This window comes from Vanessa cardui, chromosome 7 (assembly GCF_905220365.1).
Source record: "Vanessa cardui chromosome 7, ilVanCard2.1, whole genome shotgun sequence".
Taxonomy (NCBI): Eukaryota; Metazoa; Arthropoda; class Insecta; order Lepidoptera; family Nymphalidae; genus Vanessa; species Vanessa cardui.
In genome coordinates, this window is record NC_061129.1 from 14130382 (window position 1) to 14147180 (window position 16799).

The 16799-nt window shown below is 31.8% G+C and overlaps 1 protein-coding gene across 1 annotated transcript; it reads right to left on the reverse strand.

Moving 5' to 3' along the window:
* Window positions 1-1650: 1650 nt before the first annotated feature.
* LOC124531151 (transcription factor sox-2-like) lies at window positions 1651-2697 on the reverse strand. Its single transcript, XM_047105620.1, has one exon. The coding sequence runs from the start codon at window positions 2509-2511 to the stop codon at window positions 1843-1845; it is 669 nt and encodes a 222-aa protein (XP_046961576.1). The 5' UTR covers window positions 2512-2697; the 3' UTR covers window positions 1651-1842.
* Window positions 2698-16799: the final 14102 nt, after the last annotated feature.

Consider the following 16799-nt stretch of genomic DNA (forward strand, 5'->3'; position numbering starts at 1 on the left):
CACGTTTGTGTGAAATCCAATCTTGGTAATTAAAGATTTTCATTCACGTGTCGATTCGTTTGTCGCCTATCGTTATTTATTAACTTCGCAATTAATTATTATTTAATAACAATAATGTACGAACTGTATTTATTATTCGATATATTCAGTGTTATAATTAAATGTTATATATTTAACGATCACGTGTTGAATAAAATGAAATACATTTCTATTGATACGGAATATAAAAGAAAAATCTCATAATTGACATAAATAATAACCAGATTATTTTACATCATAGTAACTACTGGGTTTCTTGCTGGTTCTACTCGGTAGAATCTACATTCCGAACCGGTGTATAGATTCGCTTAATATAGTTGTTAAACGACGATTCAAAAGTCCTTGTAAAACCCTACTAGAATAAAGCCTATTTTGATTTTGATCGTATCGGTATCGGCTATTCTAAAAATAACAATATAAAGAGCGAGTGAGTCAGTGTGTATGGTACAAATATTTTATTATTAATTTACATTAAGTGATATGAATGGAATGAAATCTCGAAATTTAATAGTTTCAAATTATAAGGAAAATATTGCACTGTTTTATTAGTCTCCATAATCATGATTCGTACGGAAATCTCAACAACTAAGTAATGAAAACATTTTAAAATCAAAATTCAAACAATCCGCCCCACATATTCGCAACCATGAAATCGTTGTCGAAAATAATTCTTTGTGCGTTGTTTCTTGATGATTTCACTACAATAATAGCGTTCATGACAAATTAATAACCATAGAAATATTGTTTATGAAACAGAGAAACGTTGCCTAATACATACAGAACATTAATTATCGTACAAAATACGAAATCGCATTCTAAAATGATGATCCGATCACAATAACCTTTGAAATCTAAATCCCTAACAGACACCCTTTCTGTAAACATTCAATCAATTACAGTTCTCCATCAATCCCTCTGAAAACGTCCCGTCATCTCGCGCACATTATTCCTACAGCTTCCGACGTGACGTTCTGCCAGATCATTGGTGAGCGATCTTTCTCTGATCTATTGAGGAAGTGACGGAATCCAAGTGGAAAATATTTTGGTCCCCTGAGATTGTTATGCGACTTGATATATGTATAACTAGACGATTACTGTAATTATATGAGCACAGTTCTATAAGCTATACCTATATGACAGCAATCTCCTACCTCAAATAAAATACATATAGCTATGTTAAAAAATCAATAAATCCTTTTTGGGGCAAAGTATCCATTTTTATAACAAAATTCCGCAGACATTTTTTTGCCATTACCTAAGTTCAAATTATTTGTACAAAATACTTTGCATCTGCATTCCGAACCAGTGGTAGCTTCACTACCACACACACAGTTTGTTTAATGATGATTAAAAATAACTTGTAAAATCCTACTTTAATAAAGTATAAATATATGTACATATATATAATTATATATATAGCTTCAAAATTCTGTAACAGTTAAAATCAAATATAATTATAACAGCTACCTCTTTCAGAACAAGATTACATTCAAGGCTTCTGTAAATATATACTTGAAAAGAAATGATTTAAGTTATATAACAATAATAAAACGAATAATATAGATTACTTAATTTATTTATTATTTAGTTTAATTATGGCATCTACAATAGTTTAGTTAAATACTGCTAAGTTTTGATATAATCTATACCGTTATGAGCGGTTGATACACTAAAAGAAATAACATTAAAGTTTTTATCAACATATACTTAAGAGTGGCTATATTATTTTAATTAATTAATGAACTTCTAAAAAGGTTTTATGGTAACCAAAAAACCACCTAGCATCACAAATATTACTATCATCTATTGAACACTGAAAGGGTAATGATATGATAATCTTGCAACGTCTTCGGGTACGTAGTGTAAATTCGGGTATGCCTTCACCATCATCTGCTGATTGACAACCGCAAACGGCCTGGGTGAAATACTCTCAATTGAGGGCAATGGCCTCAGATCTAGACTCGGTAAATTCTCCTCTTTAGGCCTCATTGGTGACATGAAGGAACCTTGAGTTATCGGCACTGTGTAACTAATGACGTTATTATACATGTACTGAGGATCTGAGTAGTTTACTGGCAACTGGTAATTACTGTCAACTCGAGGCTCAATCTCAACGAAGGTCTCTCGTGTTGAATATAAAGCTGGATTCCCATACGCGGAAGTATCGAGTCGGTTCTTTCGACGTGGTCTGTATTTGTAATCTGGATAATCATTCATGTGTTTCAATCTTAATCTCTTTGCCTCGTCTATGAAAGGCCTCTTTTCGGTTTCGTCCAAGCTCTTCCATTCTAAACCAAGTCGCTTGGAAATCTCTGAATTATGCAGCTTCGGATTCATCATTGATATCTTCTTCCTTTGCAATCTCGACCAGACCATGAATGCGTTCATTGGACGTTTAATGTGATAGGGATTCGAATTTCTCGACAATTTCGGCAGTGATTTTGCTGGCGAAGTCTCTATGGGATACGCCATTAGATCAACGTTACGTGTTGTCTATCTAGTTAACATTATACATTATCATAGTGACAAGTTCAAGACACGAAGACAATTCACGCCACCAGTGACCGAAGGCCTGTTAACACAACTTTTGTTACAAGCTCACGACAAATGGTTTGATTTCTCCAACAATTGGGATCGCGTAAAGGCTATCAAGTCCGCGACCGGGCCCGCACTGATGACCGGTTCCGAAGCCGACTAAATCTGAACGCTGTCATTAGACCAACAATGGTCACCGCACAATAGGAATGACAATTTTCCATGTATTATTTGCCGTTGAATAAAGAGCGGCGACAATGCATTGATTGCTCACAAATTGTCAAATGATACTGGTGTATGTTTTGTGCGAGGCGCGCCTGCGACTGATCTATTAAACAATCTCTCTTGTATTCTTGAACGTCCGACTGATTCTTCATTTTGCATATGCCCAAACAGACATAGCTATTTCTTCGTGATTTACATCTGATTATATTAACATTTAACTACTTAATAAGAATGCTTAAATTTGGAATACTGACTAATATAGGCAGCTCCAAAAATTTAATGTTATTGGTTTATATTCAACTTACTTATTGATAGTCAAATTAAAAGACTACCACTGATTTGACAAAAGAAAATATCCTCACACGAGTAGAACCGGAGATCCGAACGTAACCGTTTCGCTGACAATAGTTGGAGTTGATTTGTAGTTTGAGTTGGTACTTATACATTGATTATACATCACGAGCGAAGAATAAGAGGTCTTTAACAAAAATCGCAATGGTGGTTATACATATACATATGTTGCCATCAACATTTTATTCGAAATACTTTTTTAATTGTTTTATACCAATTCGAATGCAATGTAGAGAAATGCATTAATGCTACCTCAAGTTAATTATATAAAGTAAGAATAACTATACAACTCACCAATACCAATAAGAAGTCCTTGCTTTACTTATCTTGAGCTAAATTTAGATCTATCCACTATAATAGACATATCCCAACATTATATAACACGAGTAAGGCATAATAATAACTGTTTCCAATATAATTTCCATGTTAACCAGTAAGTCATAAATAACACTACTATAAATGTATTGGTGTTTATGCAATTCAATAGTAGATTAGTTGAGCATTCAATTACTTGTAGTGGAGCTGAGGTGTGGCTTAATCTTTGCTCATAATGCACTATTGATGCCATGATACGCCATAGATCAGTGATTGTTACGACCTAGGCTTGGCTGTTACGAATAGCTCAGTACCTGACCGCTTTGTGCAATATTGTATCCCATAGCATTTTGTGCCTGGAAGTCGTGTCGGTATTACACAATAATCGAGAATATACATATTAGAAATAACTTATATAAACTTTTTTCTTGAAATATTCAAGAATGCCTTTTTTTTTAAATAAACAGAATTTTAAAGAAGAAGAAAAGTATATCTTCTGATAATTAATTAGAATGCATATTATTCTTATATTCTTTATTGCACTAAAATAATGAAAGACTTATAAAAAAAGAATGACAATAATTTACATTAAGTTAAACAAGTATTTATTTGATTATTAAAACAAATACCGTAATTAGCCCTAACTACCAAAAATATAATTACTTTTTATGCCATAGTAATAAATATTTAGTACAAAAAAAAATGTCATATTAAATTGAAATTGATATTAGTACTGCCATCTTTATTTTAGATGTACAATTTACTCAAAGTTATGACCTCTCGAAAAAAAATGTGTAAGTACCGCCATCTGTTGCAAATATTATGAACTACGACGTATTATAAGTTTATTAAAATGAATGTCACAAAAAATTATGCGCATCTAGTGACATCTAGTAAACGACTTGTTGTTGACTACTGTTTAGATTTTAAAATAGATGGCGCTAGTGAAGCAAAAGTTCCTCACAACCCAGTAAATACTCTGTTGAGTACAAGTTTTTTAGATCTCTTAATAAGTTGCAAATTTTTGCAACCCAGAAGAAATGATGATAACTGAAAAAAAAAACAATAAAAATAGAACGAATTTTAAGCATTTTATGTCTATACCCTTTTTTCCATTAGACATTTATATATAATATATATTTCTATCCCTCCTCCGCTTTCTATCCTATTAACTATATTAAGATGCGACAAGAATGTTTTTCCTTAAATCTCTAAGACTAATTTAAAGATTAATTATTTAAGCACTTTCCTAGTTTTTTTAATAAGGTACTATTATTGTGTCTTAAAAGCACACAATCTTATTCCACATAGATAATAATGTACCTACATTATAAATCTGAATATATTTCCACAACACAAAACATCGTGTATCGTACTCTTTTTTGACTTAAAGTAATCGTTTAAAATTTTATACCACAGAACAATAATATATAATAACGTCGCAGTCATATATATTGTTTACACCTCCTTGTACACATTCAACACAAACAATTTACCTATCGAATATAAAAAAAATAAAGGCATTTTTTGTTCAAGCTGATAAAAAACCCACATATTAAAATTTAAGCCTAAGTAAAAACACTTTTCAATTTATCACAGCACTCGTAAAGTTGTCGCGAATGTAACACGGACCTCTTTGTAAATCACGGCCGACATAAAGGGGGTATTTAAGCCGCCATATTTATGAAAATAAGATCCTATAAAGCTGTAATGTGAAATACAAAACGCGACCGCCCCGAATGTCGTCGGAGGGAAGGAGTCGTACTTACAATTTACGACACGATAATAAATTCTTTAAAGTATCAATCGATGGAAATGCGTTTTGAGATAATATTAGCAATATTTTCGCGCTGTTTTGACTTTCCTCTTAAGGATGAGTTGAAGATTATATTTCTAAATATGTTATTTGTAAAGTGCAGTACATACTTATTAAATTTGCTTTAACACAACACAACGAGTAATTTCTCAATTGATGATAGATGTATAAATTAACAATTATATACATAAAAATATAATGCTTAATTAATAGATTTAAACTTAATCAGGAAGTTGCCTTCCAGAATAAAAATAATAGCATATATTTTTTGCCACGTGATGTGAAAAATCAAAATGGCGGCGAAGTTAAAACCTACTGAACATGTACAACATGAATCTTGAAGGTTTTTTAATTAGATTCAGCACACCAACCTTCGGGAGCACTTAAAATTATATGGCATAAAAGAATATGTGTATTGAACACATATTCTTTTATGCCTAGATAACTTTACCTCTGTTAATAATTATACCTCTGAATCTTCAGACTTATAATTACTATGACGCAGATGTATAACAGGTAATAAAGTATGAATGCGAAATCGGAGTGTATAAAGAAGGTATAAGCCGTAACTTATTGTTATTGCGGGTTTTAAGCCTCAGTTTTATGTTTTCAAACGGTCCGCCGTGAGTCTCTGCATCTATTTACGTTTATTGAGATTTATTACAGCAATAGGTGCCAAGAAAATTGAGTTCAAATCATTCGTATGTAAAGAAGTAAATAGAGAAGCGAAGTTTAGCACAGTAATCTCATTTTATGAACACACTTTTAATGTTTTCTTGCGAAACGAGTGGTTACGAGTCCCAACGGTTGTATTATGGGAATCTCAAACATATTTTTCCTATACATATATACTTGTACTCCTTATATTCTCATTTTCTACCTCGCACAACCACTCTGTATAACCAGCTTTCGTCGGAGGTTTTTTCCGAACCGATACGATTTAGGAACCTTCAGGAAAAGAGCGTACTCCTTCCTTAAAGGCCGGCGACGCACCTGCAAGCCCCCTGGTGTTGCAGATATATATACTGGGTAGAAGAGGACGGCGTACATACTAGAAAATGGGTATATAGTTCCGTTATTAAAGGCATATGTTTAGCGGTAACTTTAATTTAGAAGCCCTGCGCCATTAGCACAGCTACATTGGACAAGGCAAGTACAATACTACACAAAGGTGAGGGGTACAAGAAACGAATTTAAAAACAATTGACTTTATATTAAACTGGTTTATATAGCTATAGTAGTAATGCAAAATATTTCAAACTTATAAGAAACATTTGCTTACAATATGTATATATTTATAAATAGCATCTTAATAAATGCAGAGACCCAATATTTTCTCAATACAGGTGTATTGGTTCTGCTATACGGGGTTTTGCTACCCCACTGGCTCCAGCCTACGTCTACTAACGTCTAACATTCGGAATAATTTATTAAAATATTGTTTAAAAACAAAAAACGATTTAATTTCTTGACATAAGTGAATTACTATTATGTATAGTGAGGATCGAATTTAGTTGTGCATTTTTTGGTGTTCATAATAAAAAAAGGGTATGGAAAGTGATATTTTTTTAAAGATTAGAAATAATTGAATTACATGTGATATGTAATACTTAGTTATCATTAACAAGTTGTTGCCTGCGGCTTCACTCGCGTCTTAGGTATTGATTTTCATGTCTTCGAAAAAAAAGCAGCCTATGTCATTTCTTTGAGTACGAGTTTGCGTTATACCAAATCTCATTAAATTCGTTTAAAATTTGTTTGGTAGTAAAAGAGCGACAAACAGCCAGACAGAGTTACTTTCACATTTATAAAATTAGTATAGACGTATAAGAAGATAAATTTATATTTTGAGCGTTAACAAAGTAACAATTTATTTTCTCGACGTTATCTAAAACGGTTTTAAAATAACTTAGTATGTGAGGAAATTTCAGATGCTATGGATGGATTCCAGATTAAGATAACGTCATTATGTCGTGGAAAATTCGTCACCAAACAACCTAATTATAATCCGGACGTAGTTATCCGGACTTAGACGGTCCGGTCTACATAATAATAAAGAAGAGTTATCTTAAAAGAAGCTGTTTTTTTAACATACTAATACTGCTAGGGTAAGATTACCTATTTTCTAGAAAAAAATTTTAGCTTATTGCAACTTACAATTCCAATGCGAATTGGGGGATACAAGGTATATTTTCATCTAATATATGTACAAATTTTTCTTCACTATGTGTTCCTTCACCTCGCTTCAAAGGCTTTATTTCGTAAGAAAACGCTTTAATTACATACATTTGGATTTATTTATTCATATTAAACTCAAACTCAAATTCCTTTATTCAATATAGAGTCATTACACTTACTTATTGATTGTCAAATAAACACTACCACCGGTTCGGAAAAAGGAACACCCTGACCTGAGAAGAACCGGCGAAAGAAACTCAGCGGGTCTTTTTTTTTTTTTGTTATTTTTTTTTGTCAAATTAATAAGGTACATAGTAGTATATGATTAGAAATAGCCAGGAGGCGATCGTTTCATTCCCAAGGTGTGCTATCAAACATAAACTCGCTAATTGTATAGTAACCTTTTGCACACAAGCGTTCCTTAACAATTTTTTTAAATTTGGCAACAGAAGCATTTTGAACGCTTTCTGGAATCCTGTTGTAGAAGCGTATACATTGCCCCACAAAAGAGTTACTGACTCTATGCAGTCGAGTAACAGGAGTAACAAGATTGTGTTTGTTCTTTGTTCCAATGTTATGAGAATCACATTTTCTCATAAAAACATTAATATTTTTCCTTACATACAAAACATTACAAAATATGTATTGAGAAGCAACAGTCAATATCTTAATTTCTTTAAATCTATACCTTCTTATTAATAATAATAACCCAATAGGACCAATAGGAGCGAGTAGTGTATACACCGGTTTGCATGGGTACGCCACGCTGAGGGCCCGGGTTCGATTTCCGGCCGAACCGATGTAGAAGAAATTCATTAGTTTTTTATGCTGTCTTGGGCCTGATTATTTGTGGTACCATCATTGAGCAGAGATGGCCCAGTGAGAGCAGAGATGGCCCAGTGGTTAGAACGCGTGCATCTTAACCGATGATTGCGGGTTCAAACCCAGGCAAGCACCGCTGATTCATGTGCTTAATTTGTCTTTATAATTCATCTCTTGCTCAGCGGTGAAGGAAAACATCGTGAGGAAACCTGCATGTGACAAATTTCATAGAAATTCTGCCACATGTGTATTCCACCAACCCGCATTGGAACAGCGTGGTGGAATATGTTCCAAAAAACCTTCTCCTCAAAGGGAGAGGAGGCCTTTAGCCCAGCAGTGGGAATTTACAGGCTGTTGTTGTTGTTGTTGTTGTCATTACTTCTGATTCATTCCTTTTGCTTTTTTCCACTTTACTGTACTATAAATACTATGAGTATTATATGACATGAAATGTATATCTTATCATTTTCTTTGTTAACACATTGTACCCGTGCATAATCATGGCGGATCCTTCAATTAAATACTTTTGTAGTATGAGTCAAAAGTATATATGTATATAAAATTTATTTGCTAACTAATGTTTATAAATAAAAGCCACATATATGTAATAAGACATTTCACAGTATTAAGAAAAAACACAAATACGATACAGAATAGAGTGAAATGTCGCCCTCGATACGAATAATAAAACGTACACACAACACCACACATGAGACAATCTAACCAACGATAAATCTCACGATTTTTATAAATATTGAAGGAAATGAAATAGTATTATATTGTTAAACAACCAGAGTCTGAGATGGTTCAGTGGATAGAAGATATCGATCTTAACGAATGTCGCGGGTTTAATAATATTTTCCTATGTTTAATTTGTTTTATACTTATTCTGGTGCCTGGTTAAAGAATAAATGGTAAGTAATTAATCGAATGCAAAAAAATCAGCCAATATATAATATATGTATATATACTAAGCAACACACGGCGAGTATTTTACAATTTATTTGAAATATGTCCAAGAGTATTACATAAATGACAAAAACTAAGCATTACGATGTACAACCTATAATAATATAATTTGTCCGTCGGTGTTAAAATTCGACTCTACATGCTTAAAATCGAATCTTCAATTGTTACAATACAAAGTTCGTAACAAACACAATCTTCTTTGTTATTCTTTATTCCTTACCATACTATACATAGCATATTTAAAGTTAGGTCTCTCTAGTATGCATGATATATACTCGCGTCAGGGGGACCCACTTGTATATAACATCATGTGTTGTTTAAGCAACTAAACAGTAAACAAAATTTTAATTGATATAAATAGAATTAAAAAGATATAATAAAATAAAATAAAAATGAAGAAAACTATGGCGAGAGTGATGTAGTGTATGTGGTTTGTGTGTTTATATAAATGATTGACGTGCATGTGGTGTGTGTTACTTTATACATACAAAATATTGTATACTTTCTAGGATGGATTAGTTCGATGTCATCATTCATTTCTGTTATAAAACAAAAAAAAATATCTTTAGTCAAAGTCAAGTCAAAGTCAAAAACCTTAATTCAAAATAAAAGTGTTTACACTTTCATATTGATAGTCAAAAATCTTCCACCGGTTCGGAATTAACACCTCAGACCTGAGAAGAACCGACGAAAGAAACTCAGAAACTATAGAACTATAATATAAGATATTGCTTAACATTTATTTATTTTAATTATAGGGTTTTTTTGTAACAATAACATGCTAAATAAGCTAAATATATCGCGGGATTCATCTTCAGTCCTATCACTACGTGTGTAGCGATGGTCGCGAGACTTCTTTATGTCGCTATTGATACGATATTTTTATTTCCTTCGTTCAATACAGTTTCTTGTTAACTTTTATATGTATTTAGATATATCGTTTTATATTTATACTTATATTAAAATAGCTCTGCACACGTCTTCATTTGTACGTAAAAATACTTTATTGTAATACGTTAACATTTATTTCATAATTACAGCTATAGTTGTAAGACACTCAATATATATTTGGTGATAGAACTTATACGGCCCAGAAAGGCTTGCAGCCTTTCTGGGCCGTATCACTGATCAGAAATTCTACCGCCAAGCAACAATACTTAGTATTTTGTTCTGGTTTGAAGGACAAGTGAGCCAGTCTAACTACAGGTACAAGGTACAGGTACAACGTATAACATCTTAGCTCCCAAAGTGTGTAGCATTGTGTTGTAAAGAATGTTTATTATTTATGTTATATTTATTAATACAGTTTTGTGTGTTTTGATAATAGAACTAGATTTTTTTGCTTTACTAACGGTTTTACACTTAATAATATTAATGAAGAATGATAATACACAGGAAATATTTCTTTAAAAACAAAGGCGAGTATTAAAATTGAATCTATATATATTCATATATGTATGCCAAATAGTAATCTCAGTTCTCTTTCAAAGTTATAACAAAAATAGTTTATTTTTAATAAGATTGTAATTTAATAAAAATAATAATAAACAAATTGTACTTTTTGCTGTCCTCACTGCGTTTCTAAGCCGTTTGAGACGAAATGCAGTGAGTTATTCTGTGTTTGCTCGGGAAGGCTCCTAGCTCAACCTTGACTCTTTGTCAAGATTTTTTCTTCATATGTTTGTCATTCAATAAATGTTTTATTTTTCTGGAACGAAGACAGAACTGTAGTTAGTGTAAAATAAGAATATATTTCGTTCATTCGAAAATGACTGTCATATTATTCCCGGATTTTGTGGTAAGGAAAATATATAATTTTACATAAAAAGGTGTCTTATATAATTTTGGTAGAGTTACAGTACGTGTTAGTCGCTAGCTATCAGATGGGAGCCATCTTGATCCCAATTCCGGAATAGCAAAAAGTTTCGAACTACGCTGTACACCATAGAGCACATTACATGCTTGCTACACCTTGTGTTCAATACACTGACCTCAAGGTCCTCAAGGCTGTATCTAATACCAATATGCACTGTAATATTTAAGCTACGGCGTAACTTTAGAGCTACGGCGTAGCGCTGTTTCTTTGTTGATAAAACTTTATATATTATTTATAAACTTTATAATTTATTTATTATAAGTAAACAAAGACTTATTAATTAATTAACTTATTTAATTAAACAGTGAAATGCAGTATAACAGAGCCTCTTTATTTTTGTACCGAATGGTATTTATATCGCTTCGCGTAAAGTTTATTAATGAGAAATAATTTTTGTTTTTTTTAACAAAAACTTAAAGCATGAAAAAAAAATAATTAAGTTTTTCCAAATTTTTAGTAGTAATATAAATACGACAAGAATTCTGTCTGAAGAAGTCTGACTGTTTGTATACCTGTTATTCTGTCACGGCAAAAACTGAACTGAATTTCGTAAAAAAAATTATGAAACAAGCTTGACCTTCAAGGAAAAATATAGAATACTTTGTGCTCAACACCTGATTCGTCGAACCCCTTATTAAATGATGAAGTACTGAGATACTATACCAAAGAAAAATATAATCGAATTGAAGACCATATTTTTGAAGTTTGAAATATTCAGCAAGACGTAAAAGTTCTCCTTTGAAATTTAATTACGTTGTAAATATTTTAACATTGGAATGTCAATCGTTATATGAAGGTAAAGGTGTGTAGTTTTAAAAGGTTCTCATATTTTCAGTGATATCGAAACACGTCTATAACAAGGTTAGCCTCGCTGCGGCCGCCACACGACGAAAACATCCTTCACAGTTCACACTATCAACGTCAACTATCATCTTTTAAACACTCATATATGGTAAAGGTTAAAAATAACATGCTTTATTAGATATATAATATAAACAATTATGTATGACGTATGCATGGTATACCCATTTACATGATATAAATTACATATTGTATAAAACATCTTATTTTCCCATCACACGTACCGATTCTTTTAATCTTTTTCTCTAAGCATTTATACCCAATATATCAATACACATATTAAAATAGTATTCATAAAACTAAACACAATTGTTTGCAATTCTAACTTTATCTTACCTATACTTTTTACATCTGCGCACAACTCCTGTCGATCCTTGGACAGAGCTTAGGAAGATACTGAACAAGAATCTATAGAATATACGACATAAATTTCATTAACCTGAACGACTCCAACAGCTGCATTTAATCGCCAACGGTCCATGACCACCTATTTTGCTTCAACTCTCAAGAATACCTGCCGAATAGTAATAACTAATAATTATGTAATACAACTTACACGGCCTTTGAACTATATCAGAAAATTTCGTCCTTAAAGCAGGCAATAGAAAAAAAATATAAGTAGGTACATTTCAGGGCTTACCAAGTAATAGGCCATTACTTCACAATACTATATAAATACATATTCAATACGTCTACATAATAGGCGATGAACTAATCATCACTTCGAAACGTCAAAACATAAACGAAGCATCAATGAAAAGTATACTTAATACGAAGGGTTTAAAGTAGGTTTTTCATTGAAAGAGTTTTGTAGTAAAGTGTAATGTGAGTTTAAAACGATAGAAGCGCTTGCGGCTAGGCAGCGAAGCGGCAAAACGGTGCATAACACGATATTGTGGCGCTGTACGCTGGAACGAGCACGACGGATTGTTTTATGTACGGAAAATATAAGTCACAATATGCTTACTAAACATTTAAACCATTTAAACCATTTATTTTGCTACACACATAAATTACATAGATTATACAGAAAGAAAAAAAAATTCAATTTAAAGAACACAGTGTAGGTAGCAAGGGGTTCATCTCAGTATAAGCTGTGCTAATGCACAGCACTGATTTTCAGATGGCCCCTGACTATTGCGTAAACATATACACATGCAATATAATATATTTATATGTAACAAAAAAAAATTTTTTTTTTGTGTTCGGAACTTTTTTTAATTATAACTTTAGTGATATTAACCACACCTAAAGTCGGCAATGCGCCACCAACACTGGCTCACTAAATTTCAAAACAAATCACAACAATACTAAGTATTGCTATTTGGCGGTAGAATGTAAGATATAGTCAGGGTTGTACAAAGCACATTATCAAGTTAAGTATTTTTAAATAAACCCGCCTATGTATACTAAACAAATTCGTAAATTCAAATCGTTTATAAAAAATACATTGGTAAAAAAGGCGTATTACTCGATACAAGATTTTGTAGATGATAAAAAAGCGTGGAATTAATACTTGTTGACTTCCACGCAGAATATATATATTTAAATAATTGTATTAACTAACATGACTTTGTATTTTTTAAATGTTGAAAAGAGTAACTACTGACTTTCTTGGCGGTTCTTCTCGGTGGAATCTACTTTCCGAACCGGTGGTAGCTTCACTAATTGTTAATTGACGATTCAAAAGTGCTTGTAAAAGCCCACTTGAATAAATTTCATTTTGATTTTTTTTTTTAATAATTTAAACTAGCATGAAAATTTGTATGTGTATTTATATTGTGGTTGTACTCACAAATTTTACGAATTCATAACTTAAATCTACCTATTGATATATTTAAATTGTATCTATATCCATAATAATATACATATATAGAGACGCTATGCAAAGTTCGTGTATTACGTGGTTGAATATTAATTTAATTTAAGGAAAAGACTACAGAGCATCTTACTGATCTCGAGAGTCAATAACGCAGTCTACAAGATCCCGAGAGGAAAGTCTTAGGTTCTGTTTGGCTTTAATCTATGGTCGTACTCTTACCACAAGCCTTATTCTTAGGTAATATTAAGTACAATTAGGTTACACTTGTTACGAGAGTAACCTTAGCCGTCAATACGGTGTTATGACATTTGATTCTATCGCATAATTTATATCACATTATTATTGCATATTATTAATATAGCAGGGGCTATTAAATTTACTTTATTATATACAATTATTATTGTATTAATTGATCAATAATTTGTAAAACTGTAATTAATATTATTTTATGTGGCATACCATTTAATACTGGCATGTAACACTATTTCTTATTTTAAATATGATTGAGCTGTCATTATAAAACAATTGGACGGCAGCGTGGCATTCTAACAAAACATAGAGACATTGAAGCATCATTGTAAAACGATAATATTATTTCAGCCATCCCGAACTACTGAAATTACACACCATTATAGTATTTCCTTTTAAAACACCGACTGTTAGACAGGCTATATATTCCATATACAAATGTGACTTTAGTTCAATTTATTTTAATAGGTAGGTTATTTACCGCGCAGGTTGAAATGATTGAAAATGAAAATAAACAACATATTAATTTAAATCGTTTTCTATAAATAAAAAACACCGTTTACATTTTGCAATTTAGACCGGTACTTTCGGAGATGTTACAAGATAATTGAATTTATAAACGCTAAGGAATAAGTGCGGGGGCGTGTGGCAAGATGTAGCGAAGAGATCACTTGGTACGACGCTGATTGTATCACGACATTGCTTTGTTTCTTGTATTACTAAAAACCTCATACCTCTTAGTGTCATCATAATTCATAGACATCAAAATCTGGACTTTGACCGGTTTTTAAGTGGTTTTCATTTATGGCTGTTTTAATGTATTCGAATACTAATGATAATAATCCAAAAATCATTCCTATTACGCAATATGTATATGATATGATATATAATATGTATATGATACCCATGTTACTGAACTTTTTATAGCATATATATTTAAAGCGTTTGGACTGATATAGATTTTCGTTTTTGTGTACTTTAGTATATGGTTTAGATTGGACTCGATAGATGGCGCCGCGATTGCGAAGTATTTTTTTTTTTATTTAAAGTAGGGGTTACATACATGGTAGTTTAGTATATCACTATAAATATAAACGACAAAGCCTCCTTCTGCTGAAACAGAAGTTATGGATTTTCATGATTCAGAAGTTTATCTAACTCATGCAAGTTTCTTCACAATGTTTTTCTTTGGACACCTTGCATAGAATAAATTACAAGTACATGAATTTTCTGTGATGATAGCCTGAATATTAACCCGTAATATGCAGTCCTATTGGGTTTCTCATTATCTGATGTATTCAATACTGAGTTTGATCTAAATCGTTTCATAATTTCTGCATGACTTAAGTTCTGTACTTAAATCATGCAGAAATTAAATCTACCAGAAGTCTACCAACCTATCAATAAAAAAAAAAATATTTTTTTAATAAATAACTATTATTGTAATTAAATTTACTTTCCTCCGTAACATTTAAAAGTTGTTGCCCTGTTCCTTGTCTGATATATGTGCATGTTTCTTTAACATTAAGTAATACATTTATAGATAGAGCTAGGACTATAATGTGAAGTCCATTCAGCCCCTTGTACTGAATGTAGTTCTATTAGGGCGCATTGTGAGATGATTGTCTGTGCCGCAGCCTTTAGTCCTCATGTAAATTCATATTTCAAGAAACCACACGCCCAATATTGTATAGCAATAGCCACTATAACTATGATATAATAACCCCTTTACGGCAAATCAATTAGGTATTTGAAAACAACATACCTACCTATGTATATAAACTATTCGAACTATATTTTAAAATTTAATTTATTTGTATATAATATATTTTCCGCTATCATAATCATACTAGACAGTCAAAAAAGGAAAAGCGAATAAATTAGAGAAGTATGTTTTGACCGACTTGAAAAAAGTATGTTGTATTTATTCCTTCTTATGTTTGTAACCTCAGAACTCCTTTATTCATAAACCGATTAGCAATATTTTTTTTCCATTGGATGTGTATTGTTTTTCTTTGGCCCATTTAAATTTTGAAGAAAACAATTAATTTTGTTATAATTATAAGTGTTTAACTCGTTGGACTAGTACCCTTATAAGAATGTAAGTCTTAGATTCAAACCTTAGGTTAGTCTCGTTAACAGTTATTGCGCTTATAGTAGTAGTTCAAACTCACTATTAAACAGAACTTAACTGAAACAAAGATTCAGTATAGAGTGTGCGTTACTGTGTTGAAGACCAATAGTGTATAAATGTCTTCGTTGTCAAATCAACTAGTAGAGTACTTAGTGGTAGAGTACAGTGCAGGGCCATCTGGGTGTCTACTATCACACATTCTAATGTCAAAAATAAATACTTAACATTATTGTGGTCTGGTTTGAATGGTAAGTACGTAAGATTGACTTCACATATAAGTTCCCAAAGTTGGTGGTACATTAATGATATAAGGCAGCTTAATATTTCTTACAGTCCGCTTTTGTATGCTATGGGCAGTACTGACCGTTTACCATCAGGTGGCCCATATGCCAATACTTTATTAATGACAAAAAGAAACTTATCAAAGTCATTATCAATGTGAACGAATCATTAAAAAGAATTACTAATGTGTCGACTAAATATATATAAATAAATTTAATTTAGCCAATGACTAAGTTTTGAAAAAATATTTTTTATTTTTAAGTATTCGAATAAAGATCTCGACAAAATTTCTGTACACGGATATATGTATATTGCATATATATGT